Below are 26905 nucleotides of genomic sequence, written 5' to 3' on the forward strand. Positions count from 1 at the left end.
GTCAACTTTTTTAAAAAAAAGAGTAAATAAGTCTTCCCAGTTAAGTATTCCACTAATACTATTTTGAAATATCTGTTACTAAAAAATTCATCTCCTCATCTTAAGATCATAGATATTTTAACCGACACCAAAACAAAATATTTTCTTTAAAAAAAAAGCTTATTTATTTTGAGAGAGAGAGAGAGAGAGAGCCAGGGAGGAGGAGAGAGAGGGAGGGAGGGAGAGAATCCCAAGCAGGCTCCTTTAGCCTGTTGTTAGTACAGAGCCCGATGCGGGGCTCAATCTCACCAACCATGAAATCATGACCTCCACGGAAATCTAGAGTCAGACACTTAACCAAATGAGACACCCAGGTGCCCCCCAAAAATCTCTTTTTATAAGATAAATCAAACCACATTCAAATTTGATTTGTAAAATTTGGTTTCACGAGATTTTTAAAATATATTCATTCATTCCACAAACATTTACTCTGCATGTCTTGAATGCTAAACAACATGCTAGGGTCTAAAGAGCAAGGTGAAAGATTCTTGACTCCAAGCTGCTCACACCTGTACTACCGCCTCTCATATGCCTACCAGGAAACACACACACACTCAGGACCCTGATGCTCTTTGTTAGTGGCTGCAAATAATCATTTCCCAAGTTAGAGCTTCAAAGTTTACAAATGAATTCTTAATGTCATAATAGGACAATCAATTAAGTTCCAGTTTTTATGTATAATAATCATTTTCCCAAATACATACTGAACTCCTGTTGCAGGTAAATGGCTAATTGAGTTTTCAACTCTACTGCAAAAACTGTATTGAAACAAGCTTTGAGAAGTCTCATCTCTATTTTTACATCATGTTACTGTAGAATGACTCAGGCTAGGCCAAGTAAATTTTAAATATTTGTGAGTAATGGAAACTATGGAAAATCTGATAAAAAAAAATGCTATAATATGTGCACATACATGAAAGTTTTGTATAAATTTCAGAAGGGGTTCAGGGAACCCCTAAAACTCTTCAACAGACCATTCAATAGGATCATGGGAATATCTGCTGACTGTCAGCAACTCCAGGGTGGGAACTTCAGCCGTGTGTCATTCAAGTTAGTACTCCCCGTCCCAGAGCAGATTTCAAATAGTATTTGTTGAATGAACATCCTGGCAGCATTGTTCTTGTGAAGCTTGCATTTTTATCTCCTCTTCCCCTGTGAATTTCCAAGTTCCACTTCCACATATATCCTTTCCTAAAACTTATCCGACAGCCTAGGCAACAATCTTTTTTCCAGGCTCTACTTTCATAATTCTCCCTTCTCCACTTCACAAAAGGCACACCTCCTATCACCCAAATATTACAATGATGCATTGTCTCAGAGGGTAAAAACCACTCAGGCAGGCAAACAAAGAAACATTTCCAAGATACAGTTTCTGAGGGAGTGTCCCTTGAGAAAGAACAAAAAGATCCTTATAAGAAATACAAAGAAGCTATACTTCATTTTATCCAGAGGATAAACTACTGGCAATCCCCATACCTTACTTCTATGTTGAGGAATTAGAATTCAGAAGTAAGATGATTATATGGGTTACATTTTAACACCTACTTGAATTAAAAGGTGGTCAGCCTTTTTCTTACAGAAAGACAATTTGACTTCTGAATTACTTCAACAAAGAACACTGACTTTGTTAGAAGGGCAGGTAACATCCAAAGAGCTGTATCTGCATTTCTGAGACTTTGGCAATATATATTTAAAGCATATGCACAATATAGAATACACTGAAAGTACATACTTGGTGAAATATAACCTTATGCCAAAAAATTAGATAACTTAAAAATGATCAAGGAAACAATGATGGATTTTTAAAATACTTTTAAAGGATATTTAAACAAAACTATTTGAGGCCCAAGGAATTAGAAGCAGTATGTTGATGAAGGGGTAACCCCATGAACAGATCCTTGCTGTCATCTACCTACAAAACTCAGCAAAGAAAGGAAGCGAACAATAGCAGTGAATTTGAACATCCAATACACTCTGCTGCCATATTAGAACAACCTCTCTTCTCTGAGCCCATAACAAAGCACTCAGAAGGTAAGCGTGACTTCCTGCAAAGCCCTTTCTAACCTTGCGTCTCAACTGTCCTAACTAATCTCTTTGTTCTGGGTGCAGTCAAGAAGAATGCACTTTATATCCACTGAACAACAATTTGTGAAGAAGTCAGATCTCATGTTATGCATTCTTACCACACACACACACACACACACACACACACACACACAAAACAGAAGCCCAAGGAAACTTTTGGAGGTGATAGATATGTTTAGTACCTTGAGTGTGGTAGTAAGTATCATTAGTGTATGCATATGCCCCAAATCATCAAATTATATACATTAACCATGCAGGTTATACCTGCAATTACACCTCAATAAAACTGTTTTTTAAAAGATAAGAATGCACTCTAAACAATATATCCTAACAAAGGCTATAGCAGAGTTCCTTGCTGAGAATTTCTTTTAAAGAAATCAATAATGCTATCTTCTCTAACCTTATTTTTGCTACCATAATTATGTGTCCTCCTATACATATATTTATTTTATTGAAAGACAATAAAAGTATTGTTATAAAAATAAATATTCACATGGATTGAATTTCTTAAATATGAAAAATGAAACTATAAATGCACTAGAAAAATACAAGATAATATTTTTTTATGGAGGGGATGTGGATAAGGAGGATCATCCAAAGAAAGATTGAAAAATAAAGCCATAAAGGAAAAGGAAATTTCAATGCATAAAACGTGTTAAATTTTGAAAGGACATAAGTTAAAAGATCTATGATACGCTAGAAGGAAATATTTGCTACATATACAGCAAACATATCTATAATATAAATAGTTAATATCTATCATACAAACCATTCCTATAAATCAACAGGAATATATTTTTTAAAAGAAAAATCACACAAAATGAGCAAAAAATACAAGCAGGCAATTCACAGGGGAAATACTAATAATCAATACCCACTCAGCCTTTGCTGTATTCAGAAAAATGCATATTAAGTAAAAAGTAATATATCATCTCCCACCTAACAAACTGCCAAAAACTTAAAAGATGAATAGTACATAATGTCGTTTTTAGTATTGGGAAACAGGTAGTCTTATCGTTTACAAAAGAGAAAGTAAATGGTACATTTTAGAAGGGTGATTTCACACTATCTGTCAAAATTAAAAATTGTTGGGTTGCATTTCTAAAGATCTATTGTGTGAGAATGCTTACTGTTAAACCCAAACAAGCAGGTGCAGCATTGCTTATAAAGTGACACACAGGTGCTAGTCACTTGGATAGGACTCCTTTAGATTACAACTGGCTGAGCCCACAACATCTGGGTATTTCAGTCCTAATTGCTAGTTATCTGTATGGGAGAATATGAGGCAATGTTGGATTCCTCTTTTCACAGGGATTGAGTCATTCTCTATAATGAATAATCCTTGGAGAAACAGCCCATAGTGTACTGACCGGCTTCATCAACTAGAGACCAACCCACCGAAGCTTCCACAGCAGCTGTCAAGATCTCTAGAATTGATTTGGGAGCAAGAATTTTCCATCTGAGTTCCTAAATCTGATTGATTGTAACATAGAATAAGATCATCACATGATTAAAAATTCCTTTGCATTCTAACCATATTATTATGTTCATGCATACATGTACAGTAGGTTGGTCATTTTTTGTTTTTATTCTTTAACAAAACCAATATTAACGCAGTTCACCAATCAATGCCAATCAACGAGTTGGGACAAAAGCCAAGAAGTTGGAGAGTAGTAGGAATGACTAAGCAGGCTATTGCTTGTTTTGAGCAAAACAATGAATTTTCATGTTATTTCTACCACCTCTAAAGAAAGAAACAGAGTCCCAGAAGAAGCATAAAATAGTGTTTAGATTCCCATAATCCTGCTTAGTTTATTTACAATTCTCTCCTTCATTTTTCCTGCCTGTCCAGATGGGTTTCTTCTTTATTTCTCAAACTGAATTATGTTCACTGTCTTTAAGATGTTAAATACTTCAAAGGCCTTCCTCTTTAGTTCCTCACAAACAAAAGTCATAAACTCTTACCTTTGCCGAATTATGCTGGGGTTAGCTGTCACTAAATGACTTTTGGATCCAACATCTTTAGTGTATTCACTTGACAAAGGAGGAAGATTGCATCTAGAGAAACAAAAACATTTTAGAATGATTTACAAACTTTTAAATCAAGTCTGTTTTCATGACAAATGGGAATTTTACTAGGTCTAGCTCAGTTCAAAAATAATCATTTTTATCACCTCTTCCTTTTAATAGTCATTAGATGACTAACTATAACCATCTTAAAAGTGCAGTCATAAAAACTAGTCCTGTTTAGAAGAAAGAAAATGTCAGTTAGAGAGTTAAGTGATCTATTAAAAAAGAGACATTAACTATTCCATTCAAAATATTTTTGAGGTGGTAGGACAGGAAGTATTAGGCTTGAAACTGGAACTCAAGAGGGTGTGGTACATTAAGGACACAGGACTACAGTGTTCTCTGTATACCCCAAAACCTCAAGACACAGGTAAGAATTGTATTTGCTTATGGTTTTTCTTTCTTTTCCCAAATTCTAAATTTTACAATGTACATTCAGAGCAAACTCTGCCATCTAAATCAATATATGCCCAATGTATGTGTTGACTACTGGTGAACACATAGTGATTTGTTATCTAAAGAAATGCACTGATTCTCCACTGTCCCAGTTCAGCCAAGGGAAAGAGTACAGGTGATGGTTTCCTGGTGACAAAAATAACTCCCCTCCCTCACCACACACACACACACACACACACCACCCCAGCAGCGCCGGCTGCTTTCCTTGGCCACAATGTCTTATGAATGTTTACAATGGAAAATATGGCAACTGCATATCCAAATTCCATGGCTTTCTACCAGGGGAACATTAGGCAAGTTAATTCATCTGCGTGGCCTCAGTTTCCCCATTACACAAAATGAGGATAATGGCTTTTCCTTTCTAATGAGGCTGTTCTAAGGATTACAGTAAAAAATGTGTAAGAAGTCCCTAGCTTGATACCTCACACATAGTAAAAACTAAAAAATATCATGTATCAGAAGTATATATACATATAACTAAATATATACATATTATTTATGAAGACCCTAAATGAATCTGTACTTTACATTAGGTTTTCTTTTATTACTCTGTCCTACTTTCTCCTCTCCACCCATAGCTCTAACTTGACTCCTACCACATCAGGGCATGTCTAACTTGTCACTATTTCAACAAACTAAAATTTCATGCGTTCATAGTGAACAAGAGCTCTGCCATTCCCCCAACTACTAAATTTGCCTTACAAATTTCCCCAGGGCATGGAAATGTCCATGCACCCACTCAGCTGATCAGCTCAAGTTCCTTGATGTTATCTTGTATTTGCCCTGTGACTCCTACCACATCAGGGCATCCTGGGTGGAACCTGTCTCAGTTGATTTGGAATGTTCCTTTCATCTGCTCTACAGTAATGAGATATTGGGTTTTCAGGCAGCTACCCACAGATTAATTGGTCAGGCAGTTGGTGACTTTTGCTGAGTGCCCACTAAGAACAAACACAATGGTCACTGTGAGCAGGTGAAGGGGAAGCCAAGTCACAGGGGCTCCTCTTGAGATGTCTAGAGCCTAGTGGTCACACCGTATCTTGCGGGGTTTCTGAGAACCCTTGTGGGGGAATGGGCTTAAGCATTACCAACCAGGCTCATCCGGCAATGGTGCTATGATCTTGTGATTTAACTGACCTTTGCAAAGATGAAGGTGATTTCAAGGATAAAACATAAGCTAAAATTTGGGCATTTATCTCGTAAGGAAGATTTGATCTTGATAACATTTTAGAATCAAACATGTTACAGAAAAACTATAACCTCTGAATACCGCTGGGGAGTTCAGCCAACTTGTTTTGACATTATTAATGACACATAGCAGTATTTAATTCCCGTAGGTTGACCCATCGTTCCTATGTCTGGGTTCCTTTATACCTTCTGTCACATAGTAAAAGCTCAAGAAAAACTCCCGGATACTGATTGTCAAATCCTACAACATAGGGAAATGCTTAAAACAATTAAGATAACCTTTTAACATATGCATTTCTGGAAAATAATGACACTGTATTTTGGTGTAAGTATCTGCCTTAAGTTCTTCTGGGTAAACTTTCTCTTCAAGTGCAAATGTCTGTGGCACTTCCTTATAGCTCTTTTCTTAGAAAAAGCACACTGTAATTTTAGCTCCTCAATTCCTAAATTGATAATTACATAGATTTACAAAGAAGGCATATTTAATACAAATTGTTTCTAATAAGGTTTAATTGTGTAAAAGTGTTTCAAAATTTGTATTATTGTTTGTTGGCACAATTAACAGATATTAATGGCTAATGTGTCTTGGTAACCGTGCTCATGATCCTGAAAGATTGATCACAGAATTGATGAGAAATGAGTATTCTTTGAATTGGGGAGTAAAGTGGTTGGGTTTGGTGAAGAAGAATCTTTAAACAGAAAAAAAAAAATCATAACAGTACTTTTAAAATGTCATACATATCATTCATCATCAGGGAAATACAAATCAAAACTACAATGACATATCACCTGACACCTGTGACAATGGCTAAAATTAACAACACAAGAAATAACAGGTGTTGGCAAGGATGAGGAAAAAGGGGAACCCTCTTGTACTGTTTGTAGGAATGCAAACTGGTACAGTCACTCTGGAAAACAATATGGAGTTACCTTAAAAAGTTAAAAATTGAACTACCCTATCATCCAGCAATTGAACTGCAAGGTACTTACTCAAAGAATACAAACACACTAATTCAAAGGGATACACCCTGATGTTTGTTGTGCATTATCTACAACAATAGCCAAACTATGAAAACAACCCAAGTGTCCATCAACTGATGATCAGATAAAGAAGTGGTAATCATATACATAATGGAATATTACTCAGCCATAAAAAAGAATGAAATCTTGCCATTTGCAGTGATGAGGATGGAGCTAAAGAGTATTGTGCTGATGAAATAAGTCAGTCAAATAAAGAGAAATACCATATGATTTCACTCATATGTGGAATTTAGGAAACAAAACAATCGAGCATAGGGGGAAAAGGAGAGACGCAAACCAGGAAACAGACTCTTAACTACATCGAACAAACTGATGGTTACTAGAGGAGAGGTGTGTGTGGGGATGGGCTGAATAGGCCATGGGGATTAAGGAAGGCACTTGTTGTGATGAGCACCAGGTATTGTGAAGAAGTATTGAATCACTATATTGTATACCTGAAACTAGTATTATAATGTATCTTAACTAACTGGAGTTTAAATAAAAACTTTAAAAAATGTTATACATAATTAAGTATGCAAAATACACATTTGAGCCTAATTCCAAGGTACCAAAATTATGTTACCCTCACTTGTATCTCTGAGCCACCCAAATCATCTCCAAGATGCAATTACCATTACCTCTGGCTTCCAGACCTTCCAGATAAATTTTATTCAACAATATTATTTTTTAAGTGTTGTATTGGGTTATAGAGCAAACATTTACTTTGAAAAACAAGAAATCGGGGCGCCTGGGTGGCTCAGTTGGTTAAGCGTCCAACTTGGGCTCAGGTCATGATCTCGTGGTCCGTGAGTTCGATCCCCGCGTCGGGTTCTGTGCTGACCGCTCAGAGCCTGGAGCCTGTTTCAGATTCTGTGTCTCCCTCTCTCTCTGCCCCTCCCCCGTTCATGCTCTGTCTCTCTCTGTCTCAAAAATAAATAAACGTTTAAAAAAAAATTAAATAAAAAAGAAAAACAAGAAATAAATTTTTAGCATTAGAAAATGTACTTGAAGAGGGCACTTGTGATAAGCACTGGGTGATACATATAAGTAATGAATAACTAAATTCTACTCCTGAATCCAATATTACACTATATGTTAACTAACCAGAATTTAAATTCAAACATTAAAAAGTAACAAATAAAGTAAAATTTTAAAAATGCACTTGAAAATACCTAAGCAAAGAAAAGTGTGATATTGTTATATCCTAATACTGAAAAAACACTTTGAAGTAATGTGGTATGTCACTGTGTGCAGGTAAGGCTGTTTTTGGATCTGTTCTCTCACTGTAACTGTCCCTGCACCCTATAGTCTAATACCAGACATACTACATGCTTTCTAATCATATGTACTCACTAAATATTTAATTTTGAATGGATGATACTACCTCAATTTTCTCAGGGTGCCCAAAAATTGTGCATGAAGCAACCATTTCTAAGTAGATCCATAAATGGTCAAATAAGAATAATTTATAAACAGATTATCAACCCTTAATTACTCTCATATTATAAACCATAAATGAGGCTTTTAAAGAATTTGAGTGCATTATGAAAATGGCCCTATTCTTTGCAGGGATTCAAGACGGTGGCATAGGAAGACCCCATACTCATCTCCTCCCCTGGGCACACCAAATCTACAGCTAAATATAGAATAATTCTCCCTGGAAAAGACCCGAAAACAGGCTGAATAGTAATTCCACAACAAAAGATAAATGGGCCACATCAAGAAGGGTAGGAGAGACAGAGACACGGTCTTGTCACAAACCCCACTCCCGGTATGGCAACCCACAGGTGGGAGTGATCTCACAATTACAGAGCATATCCCTATGGAGAAAAGTACTTGAGCCCCAGATCATGCACCCCAACCCCTGGGACCTGCATCAGAGAGACGAGGCCCCAAAATGTCTGGCTTTGAAAACCAGCATGGCTTATACCCAGAAGACCCAAAGGACTATAGGAAACTAAGACTCCCATCTTAAAAGGGCTTGTGCACAGACTCATTTACCCTGGGAATCAGCACGAAAATGGCAAGTTGAAAAGCACCTTGACCATATGTGAATGAAATGCATGGGCTAATCTTAAAGCATCTGCCAGAAGGGCAAGGGTCTGTTGGAACTCTCTTCAGGAATGGAGGTGATTCCATGGGTTATTTTTGCACTCTCCTACCTTGCTGGCACCACTTTCCCTGAACTGGTGCTCCAATTCCCTCCTTTGATATAAAATTCCAAACTTAGCAGGCATGAATCCTATTGTTCCTCTGCCCTGCCAAAGCCTGTGGAAGGACATGCTCCAGTCTGGTGCTGTCTTGTAGACCCGTGTCTCCAAAGTCAGCAGCTGCATGCAGGACACACAAAGGATGCCCCTCAAACACCTGGCTCTGGGCCAAGGGGAACTTGTGTATCTGGGCCCCACAGGTCTTAAACAATTAGAGAAACAGTTCCTGGCAGGCAACCAACCCCAGGTCACTGAACAGACAGCAAACTAAAACAGATCCCCATCTTCCTGTAACCATTCTTTGAAGACCGGGACACATAACTGTTTGACATAATACACAGACACAAACACAGAGTGTCAAGAAAAATGAGGAAGAGGTATATTCTTCAGTTGAAAGAACAAGATAAGACCCCAGAACAAAATCTTAATGAAATGGAGATAAGTAATTTACCTGATAGAGTTCAAAGTAATGATCACAAAGATGCTCACCAATCTCAGGAGAGTGGATGAACACAGAAAGAATTTCAACAAACAGATATAAAATATAAAAAAGTACCAAACAGGGGCACCTGGGTGGCTCAGTCAGTTAAGCATCTGACTCTTGATATTGGCTCAGGTCATGATCTCACCATCTGTGGGACTGAGCCCCATGTCCGGGCTCTGCACTGGCAGCATGGAACCTGCTTGGGATTCACTCTCTCCCTCTCTCTCTGCCCCTGCCCCACTTGCTCTCTCTCTCTCTCTCTCACAAAATAAATAAACATTTAAAAATTTTTAAAAAAGAAAATACCAAACAGAAGTCATAGAGTAGGAAAATACAATAACTGAACTGAAAAATACACTAGAGGGTTTCAACAGCAGAGTAGATGAAATAGAAGAAAGTATCAGTCATCTGGAAGGCAGAACATTGGAACTCACCCAAACAAAGCAGCAAAAAGAAAAAAAGAAAAAAAAAACTTTGAAGTGAAGATAGTTTAAGAACCTCTGGGACAACATCAAGTAGATCAACATTTGCATAATATGGGGGATACCAGGAGGAGAGGAGAAAGGGACAGAAAATTTACTTGAAGAAATGATTACTGAAAACTTCCCTAACCTGGGGAATGAAATAGACATTCAGATTTAGAAAGTCCAGAGAGTTAAAAAAAAAAAAAAGATACATCTCGAGACCCACACGAGGACACATTACAGTTAAAATGTCAAAAGTTAGGAGTGCTGGGTGGCTCAGTCAGTTAAGCACCCAACTCTTGATTTTGGCTCAGGTCATGATCTCATGGTTTGTGGGATCAAGCCTTGTGTTGGGCTCTATGCTAACAGAGCAGAGCCTGCTTGGGATTCCCTCTCTCTCTCTTCCTGTGTCCTTTCCCTGGTCTCTCTCTCTCTCTCTCTCTTTCTCTCTCTCTCTCTCTTTCAAAACAAATAAATAAACTTTTAAAAAATACCAAAGTTAAAGACAGAATCTTAAAGCAGCAAGAGAAAAACAACTTAATATATATAAGGAAACCCTCTTAAGACTATATTCAGACTTTCAGCAGAAACCTTGCAGATCAGAAGGAAATGGCATGATATATTCTAGGTATGGAAAGCAAAAAACTGCCAATCAAGAAGACTCTACCTGGCAAGGTTATCATTCAATTGAAGGAGAGATAGAGGGCTTTCCAGACAAGCAAAAACTAAAGGACCACCATCAAACTGGCCTTACAAGAAACATTAAAGGAACTTCTTTAGGGCACCTGTATGGCTCAGATAAGTGTCTGACTTTGGCTCAGGTCATGATCTCACGGTTCATGGGTTCGATCCCCACCTCGGGCTCTGTGCTGACAGCTCAGAGCCTGGAGCCTGCTTCAGATTCTGTGTCTCCCTCTCTCTCTGCTCCTCCCCTGCTCATGCCCTGTATCTCTATGTCTCTCAAAAATGAATAAACATTAAAAAAAATTTAAGGAACTTCTTTAAACTGAAGAGAAAGGGCACTTATTAATAACAAGAAAACATATGAAAGTATAATTTTCATTGGTAAAGGCAAATATATAATAAAGGTAATGGACTAATCATTTACAAAGTTACCATGAAGGTTAAAATATAAAACGAGTAAAAATAATCATAATTACAATAATTAGTTAAAGGATACACAAAATAAAAGGATGTAAAACATGACATCAAAAACAAAACATGGACAGAGGACTAAAAATGTATGGCTTTAGTATGTATTCAAACTTAACTTGCTAGCAACTTAAAATAGACTAGACTGAATATATAGGCTGATATATGTAAGCCTCATGGTAGTCACAAAGCAAAAACTTACAGTAGATATACAAAAGATAATAAGAATGGAATTGGAACATAACACTGAAGAAAGGTATCAAACCATATGGGGGAGAGTACAAAAGAAGAAGAAACGAAGAGGAACTAGAAAAAGCCAGAAAACAATGAACTAAATGACAAAAGTACATACCTACCTATAATTAGTTTAAATATAAGTGGACTAAATTCTCCAGTCAAAAGACATAGAGTGTCCATCAATGGATGAAAGGATAGCGATGCCTGGGTGCTCAGTCGATTAAGCATCTGACTCTTGATCTTGGCTCAAGTGATGATCTCACAGTTTGTGGGATCTGCGCTGACAACATGGAGCCTGCTTGAGATTCTCTCTCTCCCTCTCTCTCTCTGCCCCTTCCCTGTTCTCTCTCGCTCTCTGTCTCTCCCTCTCTCACAAAAATAAGTACATAAAAACTTTAAAAAATGGATGAAAGGATAAAGATGATGAGGTATATACATACAATGGAATACTACTCAGTTATAAAAAAGAATGAAATCTTGCCATTTGTCACAACACAGATAGACCTTGAGAGTATTACCATAAGTGAACTAAGTCACAGAGAAAGACAAATGCTTTGTGATTTCACTTATATGTGGAATCAAAAACACAAAACAAACAAAACAAAACAAAATTCATAGATGGAGAAAACAGATTGGTGTTATTAGAGGGGACAGGGATGGGAGTGGGAGAAATGGGAACAGGGGGTCAGGAAATACAAATCTCCAGTCAAAAAATAAATAAGTCATGGGAGTAACATAGAGCATGATGACTATAGTCAATAATTACCCTATTGGGCGCCTGGGTGGCTCAGTCGGTTGAGCGTCCGACTTTGGCTCAGGTCATGATCTCACAGCTTGTGGGTTCGAGCCCCGCGTCGGGCTCTGTGCTGACTGCTCAGAGCCTGGAGCCTGTTTCAGATTCTGTGTCTCCCTCTCTCTCTGACCCTCCCCTGTTCATGCTCTGTCTCTGTCTCAAAAATAAATAAACGTTAAAAAAAAATTAAAAAAAAAAAAAATTACCCTATTGCATATTATGTAATTTTATATGGTAATAGGGAAATGAGACTTATTGTGGTGATTGTTTCAGCGCGTACAAATACCAAATCATTATGTTGTACACCTAAAACTAATATAATGTTATATGTTAATTATAGTTTAATTTAAAAAAAGAAAATGGCGCTATTCTTTAAATTAAATCAAAGGCACATGCACACATAGCTCTAACTCTTTGAATTCTTAGTCCTCACCTCTCCCATCATTCTATGAACATTATGCTTAGTACTGGGCTATGCACCCTAACCACAAACACTCATTAATTCTGAATTTGAATACAGCAATGTTGATGGCCTATAATGCAATCTTAGTCTTGTTTATTTACAATAAATAAATGTAGATAACCTCCTAAAATGCTTAGGTCTAGTCTTCAACACGTTAAGTTTAAAATATGCATCTTCCTAAATGTAGTGACACACACATATACACACTTAGGAATAATATAAAAATACATTTATTTTACTGCCTCCTGCCAGATTATACTAAGGCCTCTTGAAATCACTTAAATTCCCTGAATCTGTGAGTATAATAACCACTCCTCCTTGTTCCTTACATAGTTTTTGGGAAGAGCAAATAAACATACTCAAGAGGAAGCTGAAAATATAAACTAGACTACACAAACTGTTACAATTACATGCTATTCATATAATCACAGATAGAACCAGTTTCCACAGTGGAAAGCCTTGAGGAATTGTCCACTCCAACTCCCTCATAAAGACTGGCAAACTGAGCCCCAGCAAGGATAAATGACGTGTGGTAGGTCACAGAGCTAGTTTGTGGCAAAGGCTTGTCCTCCTCTTCCCCACTGTGTTCTTTTCTGGCTCCTCAGCCTCTCCCTAATGCCAGTGCATTGAAGTGGGTACCTGAGTTTGGCCCCAGGGCCTTTGCTCTTCCCATCAACCTAAACAGTGGCCACTCCCATAGCATAAATATCTCTCCAGCCTCATCTCACTGCACTGTGGCAGCACTTGGCATCTTTTCCACATTAAAGCCTCAGAAAGGCTCTTCCTGTCCCCAGGGTGAAATGGAGAGAGGGCTCACTCCACACACCACTTATCAGAAGGTTCCTGATCCCTCACCCTCTGTCTCTGAATTACCCCTATCAGAGTCCTAGCACATCTCTAGGTTCTAAATACAAGACAGAATAGTTTTGGTTTTGTTTTTAATGTTTTTAATGAGTATTTCTTTATTTTGAGAGAGAGGGAGAGAGAGAGAGTAGGGGAGAGGCAGAGAGAGAGGGAGAGAGAGAATTCCAAGCAGGCTCCATGCCACAATGTGGGGCTGGAACCCACAAACCGTGAGATCACAACCTGAGCTGAAATCAAGAGTTGGATACTTACACAATGGAGCCACCCCGGTGCCCCCAAGGCAGAATTGTTTAACGTACCGTTTCTAGACCCAGCTAAGGCCCAAACAAAGCAGGAGCTCAATAAATAGATACTGTATTGACTTGAATTATGAGAACTACATTATTATTTTCTACATTTTCTTATTGTTTATATATATTGCAATAATAATAATAATAATTGCAATGGAGAGGAAAACATAGTCCTACACTGGAAAAACTATGGCAGGGCGCATCCATGAAGGAAAGACAGATATAGAAGAATCTCCCCACTGTGCCACAGGCTTCACCAAAGATAAAAAGTCTTCTAAGAAGCCCAACTCTCGTTCTCTGAGTGGGAGCTTGGCCCTCCCCCAGGTACATGGCTTCCCCTGAAATACTCACAAGGAGTGCTTTCACTCTCCCCTATTCCATTGAGCTCAGAGGTGGTTTAGTGTAGCCACCTTTGACCATTTCTAGACCATTATTTATTTACCCTTAAACATGAACACAAAAACCAAATCCCATGCCACTGTACCCCTTCCTTTACTCAGCTTCTTCCTTCCCTCTGTGTTGCTGTAGGCCTCCACCTTCCTGGCCCTGGAGCCCTCTGGCACATGGGTCATAGTTATTCCTACCTCAGGGAGACTTTGGGCTTTGGGGTCCACCTGAAAGAATCTCCACAATACAGCTTCAAAGTTCCTACACTTCTGCAGTTTCATGTGTCTTCTTTTTCTGCCACATGTCCTATCATTCCCCAGACAAACTGAGTTCTGCCATCATATACTCCAGTGGGCCACTCTTTGACATCGGTTCTTATGATTCCATCTCTCCTTCATCTTTGCCACCACCCACTCCCTTGGGGCTCTGAATGACCTTGTCCTTTGGCCCCGTTTGGTGCCCTTCGTCTCTTGGTCATGCTCCTCAAAGCCCACTTGCTAACCAGCCCAGACTTCAAGGTGTATCACCTCACACTTTCTCTAGCCAGGATCCTCCATGTTGTCACTCCCCATTCTTCCTCCCTCTCAGCCACACAGTCCCAAAATCACTTGCTGTCTTCACTCCTGGTCAAAATCACCCACAAGTGCAGGTTGGCACCACTACAGGTTGATGGTCTCCAGCCCTGGCTGGCTGCATCTTAGCAATTCTTTTACATGGCCCTGTAGAAGCCTCCTATTTTCCCCTCGAAGTGACATGTCACCACTCAGTCCCTTTACCAAGCTTCCTCCCTGCACAAAAGTTATGACCCCTCCTTCCTTTCAGTGTTCCTAGCCAAACACACATCATCAGATCCCTCTTCAAATCCCACTGGCTACTTACAAACATTTTTGTGAAAAACAGAGAAGAAAAGGGTGTAGAGTGTAATGAATAAATGAAAATGTGTATTCACAGTCAATTTTTAAATCAATTTTTAAAGTTTTTGTCACCTGACTGTATAATCTAACACAAAAGCTCAGTGTTTCTACTTTTGGGTTTCCCCATGACCTCTGAACCCTTCTTGGCTTTGTACTTTCTTGGGGCATGTTCCCCTGCTCCCCAGCCCTCTCCTAAATTCACTTGTACATGAACTTGAAGGGAAGCTAAAGAGCAGTTACAATTGATTAATCACAAGTGACTAGTTTTGAAAGGCCCCAGGGCTTGTGGGAGGTGTGGGGAAAAGGGGAGAAGGCAGAGGCCGCGCTGTGGGTGCTCTCTCTTACCGCATGACAAAATTTGCTTCATCTATTTGACGGCCACAGCCACTCTTCTTCAGAATCCCACCATTTCCCACCACCGCGCATTTCTTCAAGGGCAGCTGGAATGGGGTTGCCTAGCAACAGAAAACAAGGCGGGTTTTCACTGCAGAGAACACACAACTGCTCACAAAATCATTGTTTACAGCAGATCCATTGGAGGAATTTGATTGAAGACTGGGCAGAGCAAAAGAGCATGTGGAAAGAAAGATGCCAAGAAGTTTGTAAAGAATCCACTAGCCTGTTCCTTTGAAACTAAAAGAAAGAAAGAAAGAAAGAAAGAAAGAAAGAAAGAAAGAAAGAAGAAAAAAGAACTTTGATTCCCTGAAGTGTTTTTAAATATAACATATTTTGTATCAAATTGACCATGTACATCGTGTTTCCTAGGGAAAATAGAAAAATCCAGGTCTATTTTTAATGGCATTAAACTGGGAACAAACTCAAATGAATTCTACCCCCCTATCTGAGTGCAATTTCATTAATTCCTACAATCCTCAATTCCCTCCACAAATGTTGCTCAGTGCTTCTTATGCTAACTGTCCAGGGTAAATACAAAGATACAAAAAATCACAGGCCTCAGACTCACAGCCTGGGATGCAGGGAGACTGTGAACATAAAAAATTATGTAACAGACCCTAACGTAATGCTGAAATTGTTGTAGAAGAAGTATGCTCTAAATGCTATGGAGAATCCCACACAGGAGGAAAAAGGCAAATTTCTGCCAAGCCAACTCAGGGAAGGCTTTCTCACTTGAGATGAATCTTACAGGATGAATAGGATTTTGCCAGGCAGAGAAAGCAGTATAAACAAAGGCACAAAGTATGCTGAAAGCACATGCTGTGTTTATGAGAAAATGTACACTTTGGGTGGGTCTGTCTAGAACCTGGGAGGCACTAAGGGGCAAATGATTGTGCAAACCAGACGGCATGTGACTTTCCTCCTGCAAACATTGAAGTGGAGTGTAAAGAAAATGTTCAGTGTACCTGAGTGTTCCCTGACATGCTATTTATAGTATGAGGGACTTTCAAAACCTAGCAATAGCCCCTGAAAGTGAAATGCGTCATCCAATGTCTTTTAGCTGGGTCAGGAAGAAGCCCCAGGAAAATGATCTCCTGCTTACTAAAACAATGCCTAGTGGTTGGAGTTCTTTGGGGGAAGACCTCACATCTACATAAGTGATGCATAAAATAACTATTCTGATATTAAGTAGGCCATTTTGGGTGAATTCAACACAAATAATATGGACTATACCAAGAGAGTAAGTGGAATAAATACATGAATATAAAAGGGCTTCACATAGGCATAAAGTAATTAAGCCAGAAAAATAAAATCCCAGGAGTCTGTGTGAAACTGAGGTAGGCACTTCATGCAGCACAAGAAAAAAATTTACTTCCTCTATTTCTAGTATGTAAAAGGAACAGCCAGAGCTATGAAAATATAGTTCATAAAGATACAGTACTTAAACTGTAAAGTCCAAGTATTTGCCAGCACACAATTAAGAACTCCCTACATGACTGCAACAGAGAACAGTCCACAGAACCCCAGAGCAGGATACAGAGAGGAAGGACAGACAAAGGCCAGAACTCTAACACTTCCAGATTGTTCCAGGATGATATGTGCAGTTTTTCTCAGTCATTCCTGAGGAGCATTTGAAGTCAACATTAGAAATACATTGGTTAGATCTATAATATGTTGGGAGCAGATTTAAGCAATTATGCTCAAATCAGCTATTCATTTATTCCACAAGTATTTACTGAGTACCTACTATGTTCCAGACACTATTCTGGGTGACAGGACATAAGTAATAATCTCTGTTCCTATGGAGCTTACATTCTAGTGGGTAAACAGATAATAAGTGAAGTCAAACGAGTAAAATGAACAGTATGTCAGATGGTGACACGGACTGTGGAGAGAAACAAATCATTGGCATGAGACAATCAAGAAATGCTTTTGAAGAACTGCAATTTAAATAGGGTGGTTGGGGAAGAACTCAAAGGAGACATGTAAGCAAATCCCTGAAGATGAGGTAGTGAGCATTACAGATATATCTGGAGGGAACCGCTGATGTAGACCTTGAGGAAGGAACACTCCTGGGGTACGAAAGGAAGAGCAAAGACCCCATTGTCTGGAGATGAGTAAGCAAGGGACAGAGAAGTGGGAAAGGAAATCAGAGAGTTAACTCATGGGGAGGTTAGGGAATAACTTCTGTAGGGGTTTGAAGGGTATGACAAAGACTTTAGGTTTTATTCTAAGATGAAAATCAAGTCAATGCAGGGCAAGCAAAGAAATGATGTTAGGCCATATTTTGGAACAACCACTCTGCCTCTGCATGAACAGACTATGAGATGTCATGAGCAGAAAGAAAGGGACCAGTCAGGAGTCTCCTGTAACAGTAGACTAAAGATTCTGGTAGCTTGGACTAGGGTGATGGCAGTAGGGATGATGAGAAGTGAGCAGATTCTGAAGATATTTTGGAGGGAGAGCGGACAGAATTTGCTGATGTAACAGAATTAAAGTAAGAGAAAAAGAGGGATCAAGAATGATGCCAAGGGTTTTGGCTAGAACAGCTGTAAAGAAGGACTTGCCATTTGTTGAGGTATAGAAGATTACAAAGGAGCAGGTTTTGAGGAGAATGATCTGGAGTTCAATTTTAAATATGTCAAGTATGAAATCCCCTTTAGGAATTTGTTTTTAATTTGAAAGTGGGGGCAGGAGCACAGAGAGAGAGAATCTTAAGCACACTCCATGGTCACCATAGAGCTGGATGTAGGGCTCGATCCCATGACCGTGGGATCATGACCTGAACCGAGATGGAGAGTCAGATGCTAAACTGACTGAGCCACCCATGCGCCACCCCCTTTAGGCATTTAAATGGCAGTGTCAAGTAGGCAATTGAAATATGAGAGTACAGTCAGGGAACTGGTCTTTCCTGGACAAAGACAGCTGGGAGCGCTCAGCATACAGTATGTAGCTAAAGGTAGGAGACTAGATGGTGAAGAAGTGTAGACAGAAGATAGAAAAGGTCAAAGACCTGAATCCTGGGACATTCCAACAAGAAGTCAGGAGACTGAAGAGAAATCAGTAAAGGAGACTAAGGAGTAGCCAATAAAATGGGAGGGAAAAAAACACAGGGAAAGTGTGGTATCTTGGAAGACAAGTAAAAAAAAGTGTCCAAAAATAAAAGGAAAAAATTGCAGCAAATGCAGTAGATCTGTGATAATAAATAGGTAGATTAACAAAAAAAGTAAGATAAAGTAAGATAGATCTTGCAATAGATCTGTGATAATAAATAGGTAGATTAACAAATAGATAAAGTAAGATGACAGCTGAAAGTTGCCCTCTGGATTTAGCAACATGGAGGTCACTTGGTAACCTTAACAAGGATAGATTTGGTTCAGCAGTGTAGATAGAAAGCCTGATCTGAGTTCAGTGGGTTATACGTGTTTATTTGCATATCTATTTGTACATAGTTTATTTGAAAAGTGTGAGCTCATTCATGCTCAGCTAATATTTAGTTTGCCTTGCAAAAACCAGCTTAAACCCCCCTCATTGTTGTTAGAGTTTTTGAACCAGATCAACTGGCAACTCCAGGCTTCCGGTTAAGAATGTGGGCACAGAAGCAGCAGCAATAGTTGCCACAGCATAAAGTTAGGTGCCACCAACCTCCTCACTTCCAGTTTGTGGGATTGTGCGATGGTAGGGCAGGCTGTCCAACCCCTCAGTGTTCCCTCTTCAGAGAAGAGGGATAATATTGCACGGGAGTAGGTGAGATGATGTACATGAAGCATCTCATCAAACTACTGGTTCGGTGACCCACTCATCTTCCTCTTCTTCTTCTTCCATCCCTTTCCTCCTCCCAGCACAGTTCACTGATTTGTTCAAGCCACAGAATACTGAGATTCCATGGGTTTGGGGGAACACAAGAAAATAGTTCTTTATCGGACTCTATCTTAACAATTAGAAAATGTAACTGTTATATTCATGTACTATAAAAAAATTTTCAAAGCTCTTGAACAGAAGCCCAGGGACGGGGGGGGGAGCCGTTTATTTGTTTCTGTTAATATTTGCTTGCTACTTCTTCATTTGGTCAACTACTAGCCCTCACACCAGCAATTTCATTTCAATAAATATTTCTCAAGTGCCTAAGTGCATACTCTTCTGGGCACTGGTAATACATGAGTGAACAGTAACAGCTCACCAAAACTTTACAGAAAGGAAAAACTTAATTGAGAAAATACTGTGGAATTTTTTTTTAACTGAGATAATAATGTCATTATGCTATTTTAGGTACAGAATATCTAAACTTTGGCAATGGTCAGTGCTTACCAGAAGGATATGTGAACACGATGTACTCCTTTTGGAGTACGGTACATAGAAAGAACTTTTGGTCATCCATTTCAAGATGAATATTACTATTTTGGCAAGTATTTTTTTTATTACGGCATTTCCTCCTTTCTTTTCAAACGTTATCTCCTTGCATCCCTGACATAAAATGTCCACTGGATCTGAGAATATAGTATACGGCTCTTCCTGCTAACCTTAAAAAATACTACTCCATTTCCAGCAATATATGAATGGATAAAAAAGTCATGGTGTATGTGTGTGTGTGTGTGTGTGTGTGTGTGTGTGTGTGTGTGTGTGTATATATATATATATATATATATGTATATATATGTGTGTGTGTATATGTGTGTGTGTATATATGTATATGTATGTATGTATATGTGTGTGTGTGTGTGTGTGTGTGTATATATATACATATATATATACACACACACACAACAGAGTATTACTCAGCCATAAAAAAAGAATGAGATCTTGCCATTTGTGACAATATGGATGGACTTAGTAAGTGTATGTTAAATGAAATAAGTCAGATGGAGAAAGACAAATATCATATGATTTCACTTATATGCGAAATCTAAAAAACAAAACAAACTACATAAACCAACAAACAAAAAGCAGAAACAGATCCATAAATACAGACAAGAAAGTGATGGTTGCCAAAGGGAAGGAAGGTTGGGGGATAAGCAAAATTGGTGAAGAAGACTGGGAGATACAGGCTTCCAGTTATGGAATGAATAAGTCATAGGAATAAAAGATCCAACATAGGGAATATAGTGAATGGTACTGTAATAGCGTTGATTAGGGACAGATCGCAATAGCATTGTAGACGGACTCACAGTGATCATAGCATAATGTTTAGACTTGTGGAATCACTATGTTATGTCCTTGAAACTAATGTAACACTGTGTGTCAACTGTACATCAATTAAAAAAACAAACAACAACAACAACAAAATACTACTCTAAATGAAAGGATGGATTAGGCAGATCAACTACATGGATGAGTTCAAAATATTGCTGGACCACTAATTCACCTGAGGGATCTTTGTCCAAAGCTTTTTGCTTATCACTGTACCATCAATTAATGGCCATCTTCTTAATGACTATATTATATTAACTGTCTGGAATTCAGATTCTGGATTGCCTGTCCCCTCAAATTCCCAGTGCCTCACTGTAAGTCAGGCATGGTCATACCAATCCCATTTCTCTCCCAGTATGACTCTGAGAATTAAAATAATGTGAGGCATTGAACATCATCAGGAAACTCTGAAGTCCTATACATAGCCTTAATACATTATTGTATACTAAAAAAATTAAATGCTCTGGGGAAAAAATGTACCATTATATTGCTAGACCACTATAATATATAGTTTATCTTTGTATGAAATACCTTCAATTTCAAAGAGTTACATAGACTTGAACAAAATATTTTTTGATTGGCCTTTGAATATATGTACTACTCCTATCAATCAATGAGCTTTTAAATGTACATTTTTGTGTCTGAATTGTTACAAGTTAGCAATCTTTTTTGCTCAACACTTTATATCCCAACGAAGCATGGAGCAGATAATCAACAATTCATTTAGTATGTTGATTATTTAATCAGATTTTTGTTGAACACCTAATCTATTTCAGCAGTACCTTGCCTAAAGTAGAACGTTCTTAATGTCATAATGGATATATAATTTAATCTCCAAACTTCAAGAACATGGATCTGCAATTTTCTAAGAGTCAATTAATAAAGACATTCCAAATTTTGTTTTTTGAGATATCTCTTATCTTTATTATGGCCCATGGCCTACATTACCTGTGCCTGTTCTTTTTTTTTTTACATGTTTAATTAATTAATTTATTTATTTATTTATTTAGAAAGACAGAGAGAGCGTATATGACAGCAAACGTGAGCGGGGGAGGAGCGGAGAGAGAGAGGGAGTAGGAGAATCCCAAGAAAGCTCTGCACTCTCAGCGCAGAGCACAACATGGAACCTGCACTCTCAGCACAGAGCACAACATGGAACTTGATTCCAAGAATCACAAGATAATGACCTGAGTGAAATCAAGAGTCGGACGCTCAACTGACTGAGACACTGTATCTCTTCTTAAATAGACATGATGTCTAACTTGTCTTTTCACTTAACTATTTGTTGAACAAATATTATGAACCAGAAGCTGTTGTGAATGCTGAGAATGTGCTGGTGAGCAAAACAGACATATACCCCACTCATGGAGCTAACATGCTAATGGGAAAAACAGAATTTAACAAGTATGATAGGAAAGCACAGAGTGCTATAAGGCTATAGGAAATCTTTATGAGGAAGTGACACCGAGACTTCAAATCTAGCCTCTGCAATCAGACAACATGAAGAAATAAAAGGTGTCCAAATCAGCCAGGAGGAGGTCAAACTTTCACTCTTCACAGATGACATGATACTCTATATGGAAAACCCAAAAGATTCCACCAAAAAAGTGCTAGAACTGATTCATGAATTCAGCAAAGTTGCAGGATATAAAATCAACACACAGAAATTGGTTGCATTCCTATACACCAACAATGAAGGAATCGAGAAATCAAGGAATTGATCCCATTTACAGTTGCACCAAAAACCATAAAATACCTAGGAATAAATCTAACCAAAGATGTGAAAAATCTATATGCTGAAAACTATAGAAAGCTTATGAAAGAAATTGAAGAAGACACAAAGAAATGGAAAAACATTCCATGCTCCTGGATAGGAAGAACAAATATCATTAAAATGTCGATACTACCCAAAGCAATCTACATATTCAATGTGATCCTTATCAAAGTAACACCAGCATTCTTCACAGAGCTAGAACAAATAATCTTAAAATTTGTATGGAACCAGAAAAGACCCTGAATAGCAAAAGCAATCTTGAAAAAGAAAACCAAAGCAGGAGGCATCACAATCCCAGACTTCAAGCTGTACTACAAAGCTATAATCATCATACAGTATGGTACTGGCACAAGAACAGACACTCAGATCAATAGAATAGAATAAAGAACTCAAAAATGGACCCACAAACGTATGGCAACTAATCTTTGACAAAGCAGGAAAGAATACCCAATGGAATAAAGACAGTCTCTTCAGCAAGTGGTGCTGGGAAAACTGGACAGCGACATGCAGAAGAATGAACCTGGACCACTTTCTTACACCATACACAAAAATAAACTCAAAGTGGATGAAAGACCTCAATGTAAGACAGGAAGCCATCAATATCCTCGAGGAGAAAGCAGGCAAAAACCTCTTTGACCTTGGCCACAGCAACTTCTTACTCAACACGTCTCTGGAGGCAAGGGAAACAAAAGCAAAAATGAACTACTGGGACCTCATCAAAATAAAAAGCTTCTGCACAGCGAAGGAAACAATCAGAAAAACTAAAAGGCAACCAACAGAATGGGAGAAGATATTTGCAAATGACATATCAGATAAAGGGTTAGTATCCAAAATCTACAAAGAACTTACCAAACTCAACATCCAAAAAACAAATAATCCAGTGAAGAAATGGGCAAAATACATGAATAGACACTTCTCTAAAGAAGACATCCAGATGGCCAACCGACACATGAAAAAATGCTCAACATCACTCATCATCAGGGAAATACAAATCAAAACCACAAAGAGATACCACCTTACACTTGTAAGAATGGCTAACATTAACAACTCAGCAACAACAGATGTTGGCGAGGATGTGGAGAAAGAGGATCTCTTTTGCATTGCTGGTGGGAATGCAAGCTGGTGTAGTCACTCTGGAAAACAGTATGGAGTTTCCTTAAAAAATGAAAAATAGAACTACTCTATGACCTAGCAATTGCACTACTAGGCATTTATCCATGGGATACAGGTGTGCTGTTTCGAAGGGACACATGCACCCCCATGTTTATAGCAGCACCATCAACAATAGCCAAAGTATGGAAAGAGCCCAAATGTCCATTGATAGATGAATGGATAAAGAAGAAGTGGGGGGCGCCTAGGTGGCTCAGTCGGTTAAGCGTCCGACTTCAGCTCAGGTCACGATCTCGCAGTCTGTGAGTTCGAGCCCTGCATCGGGCTCTGGGCTGATGGCTCAGAGCCTGGAGCCTGTTTCCGATTCTGTGTCTCCCTCTCTCTCTGCCCCTCCCCCGTTCATGCTCTGTCTCTCTCTGTCTCAAAAATAAAAACCTTAAAAAAAAATTTTTTTTAAAAAAGAAGAAGTGGTATATATATACAATGGAGTATTACTCAGCAAACAAAAAGAATGAAATCTTGCCATTTGCAACCACGTGGATGGAACTGGAGGATATTATGCTAAATGAAATTAGTCATTCAGAGAAAGACAAAAATCATGACTTCACTCATATGAGGACTTTAAGAGACAAAACAGATGAACATAAGGGAAGGGAAACAAAAATAATATAAAAACAGGGAGGGGGACAAAATGAAAGAGACTCATAAATATGGAGAACAAACTGAGGGTTACTGGAGGGGTTGTGAGAGGGGGGATGGGCTAAATGGGTAAGGGGCATTAAGGAATCTACTGAAATCATTGCTTCACTATATACTAATTTGGATGTAAATTTTAAAAAAAATAAAAAATAAAGTTAAATTAAAAAAAAAGAAAAGTAGTTCAGATTTCTGGCCTATTAGATAATCTTAGGAAAGTTGAAAGAAAAAAAGGGCAAAAATTAGGTCTTTAATGTTTTATGGCATGAATGAAGGTGAAAAGATTTGTTACAGGCTCAAAGACTTTTTCAGAAACAAATTACAAATGCCACCTGCTAAATTATTCCTGGCTTACAATATGACTTCTGGAAGAATGCTGTTAAGATCTGAAGAATTTAAACCATGTTTTTTGTGCCTTATGTAAATAGCTCTAGAGCATCCCAGAATGGTTTTTATAATTAAGTGAATGAAGCAATATTTACCAGAGCCATTTCCAAAGCCAGATGCCTCACTTCTTCCTCTTCATGTGCAATCCACACAAGACAACAAAGCAATAAGGGCCAGTGACTTTAATCACTAACATGAGGACACTCTGTGCCTACTCATCTTATATCCCACTAGATGTCTTGAATGATAATTACACTATCTCTATGAGGAACTGAGTTAATCACCATCAATCACTAACCATGTTAGAGTCTGAGCTTGTCTTGCTGGGAGGGGATGAGGTAGGAGGTACTCAGAGAAAAAGAAAAATGTAAAGCACTTAGTAGATAGAGAACTGGATTAAACAATGCTGCAGTAACTATTTTTACAGGAATATGCAACATTTTGGCAAGAACACCTCTGATACAAATTGTTACAATGGTCTTTGAGAGAGGCTATCTTTGAGTCATGTCTACAATGTAAAAAATTAGCATCCTGCATAGATACAAATTAAAAATCAAAGAATAAAAACTGTTCCATAGAACCACTGTAGGGCAAGATCAGATATTGGGGGCAGGCTATAATGTCCCTACATCCAAGTTATAATAACTAACTAACCTTAAATCTGCTTCTTGGGAGCACCAGGGGGCCAAAAAGTTTAAAAGCCCATAGTGGACCCACTTGGATTCTGTGAAAATAAGTAAAGGAAAACCTCATTCAAAACAGAGTCCAGAAGTCCTGAAGAAAGAGCTCTCAAGCATGTACCACTAATTGCAGCTTACTTTACATATCTTGGCAGGAGGAAGCTTATGTTACTACCCCAGCAGGAGGAAGAAGATTTTGTTCTAGCCCAGCAACAGCCCAGCCAATGAGAACTGCCACATCTTAGCCAATGAGAAGTCACCACAACCGTGAACACTCTCCTTTTCCTCCAATGAACTCTCATTCAAAACCACCCCCCCCCTCAACTCCTCCCTTATCTCTCTAAAAGCAAAACCCTCTTTGTTCTCCAGACCTGTCTATAGTTCATTAAAGTTTGCATGTCCCAAACTGCAGTTGCTCTGCTGTTCCCAAATAGACTCATTTTGTTGATAAAATAACTGGCTACTTTATTTTTAAGGTTGACAATTCTGTCCATAGTGGAGCTCTGCTAGACACAGCCTAAGCTCTGAACAAGAGGAGGCTGTGCAGTACCCAGAATTATGAGAATTGAGTAACAGATTGAACCACATTAAGCAAACTAATGGTCAATTAAATAGCTTTAATTTCAAGAATTTATCTAAGCAACAAGCTAGTATTTTTAAATACTCTCTTGCTTTTGAAGATGGCAACAAGGGGCACCCAGGTGCCCCAGTCGGTTAAGCGGCCGACTTTGGCTCAGGTCATGATCTCACGGTCCGTGAGTTCAAGCCCCGCGTCGGGCTCTGTGCTGACAGCTCGGAGCCTGGAGCCTGTTTCAGATTCTGTGTCTCCCTCTCTCTGACCCTCCCCCGTTCATGCTCTGTCTCTTTCTGTCTCAAAAATAAATAAACGTTAAAAAAAAAATTTGAAGATGGCAACAAAATACTCCATTGTTTTAAATGTAATACAAAATATATCAGATTACTATTATAATTCTCACCATAACTCACTGCTTCAGTGTTAGTTTCCAGACACGCCAAATAACTTTTGTACCTACCTTCCTCTAGATTCTTCTTCCTCTGTCTTCCTTCTACCACTTCCTGATCCTGTTTCACCTGTAACCGACATTCCTTGCTTGGTTGCTTACACTTGGGGGGCAGGGTTGGGAGGGGAGAATTCCATAAATATTTCTGAATAAATATTTTATAACAAAAAAGTGAGGCTATCAAGCTAAATTTTGCTTATTTTGTTACACATGTAACTGTATGCTGATACTCTTAGCTAGAAGAGCTGGACTTTTATTTTCATACTTCATAATTCAAAGGAAAATTTTTTGCCTGTTTGTTTTGTGCTGCTACTCCCTCCAAACTCTTGTCTTTGATAGGAAGGGGGAGCAAGTCTCCCATGTCTGCAGTTGTGTTTTAAAGCTAGAAAAATTACCAGACCATTTAGTATTCAGAACACCACCAAGTGCCACTATTAAGAAGAGGAATCACTGTCAGTGTTAGATGTGGGTCTCAAGTCTTAATAGAAAAGCATAGATTTTGATTTGCAAGCCTTCAAAGAGGCCTGAAAGGCTGTC

At 38.6% G+C, this 26905-nt stretch overlaps 1 protein-coding gene across 24 annotated transcripts in view; it reads right to left on the bottom strand.

Annotated features, from left to right (window-relative positions):
- Positions 1-26905, bottom strand: part of ST8SIA1 (ST8 alpha-N-acetyl-neuraminide alpha-2,8-sialyltransferase 1) — a 150945-nt gene that overhangs the window by 49975 nt on the left and 74065 nt on the right. For 22 of the 24 annotated variants that reach the window (XR_006204724.1, XR_006204723.1, XR_006204725.1 and 19 more), the window contains 4 exons: positions 26381-26438; positions 25321-25390; positions 15462-15571; positions 4090-4182 (listed from right to left, as the gene is read on the bottom strand). Coding sequence is in view for 21 of the 24 variants with exons in the window: in XM_042946015.1 (XP_042801949.1) it covers positions 4090-4182; positions 15462-15571; positions 25321-25390; positions 26381-26438 (331 nt within the window). In the remaining 3 variants the exon portion in view is untranslated. Of the gene's footprint in view, positions 1-3522; positions 3598-4089; positions 4183-15461; positions 15572-25320; positions 25391-26380; positions 26439-26905 lie in introns of those variants that run through there. The other 2 variants (XM_042946034.1, XM_042946016.1) reach the window with 2 other exon arrangements.

The sequence above is a fragment of the Panthera leo genome, chromosome B4 (assembly GCF_018350215.1).
Source record: "Panthera leo isolate Ple1 chromosome B4, P.leo_Ple1_pat1.1, whole genome shotgun sequence".
Classification (NCBI taxonomy): Eukaryota; Metazoa; Chordata; class Mammalia; order Carnivora; family Felidae; genus Panthera; species Panthera leo.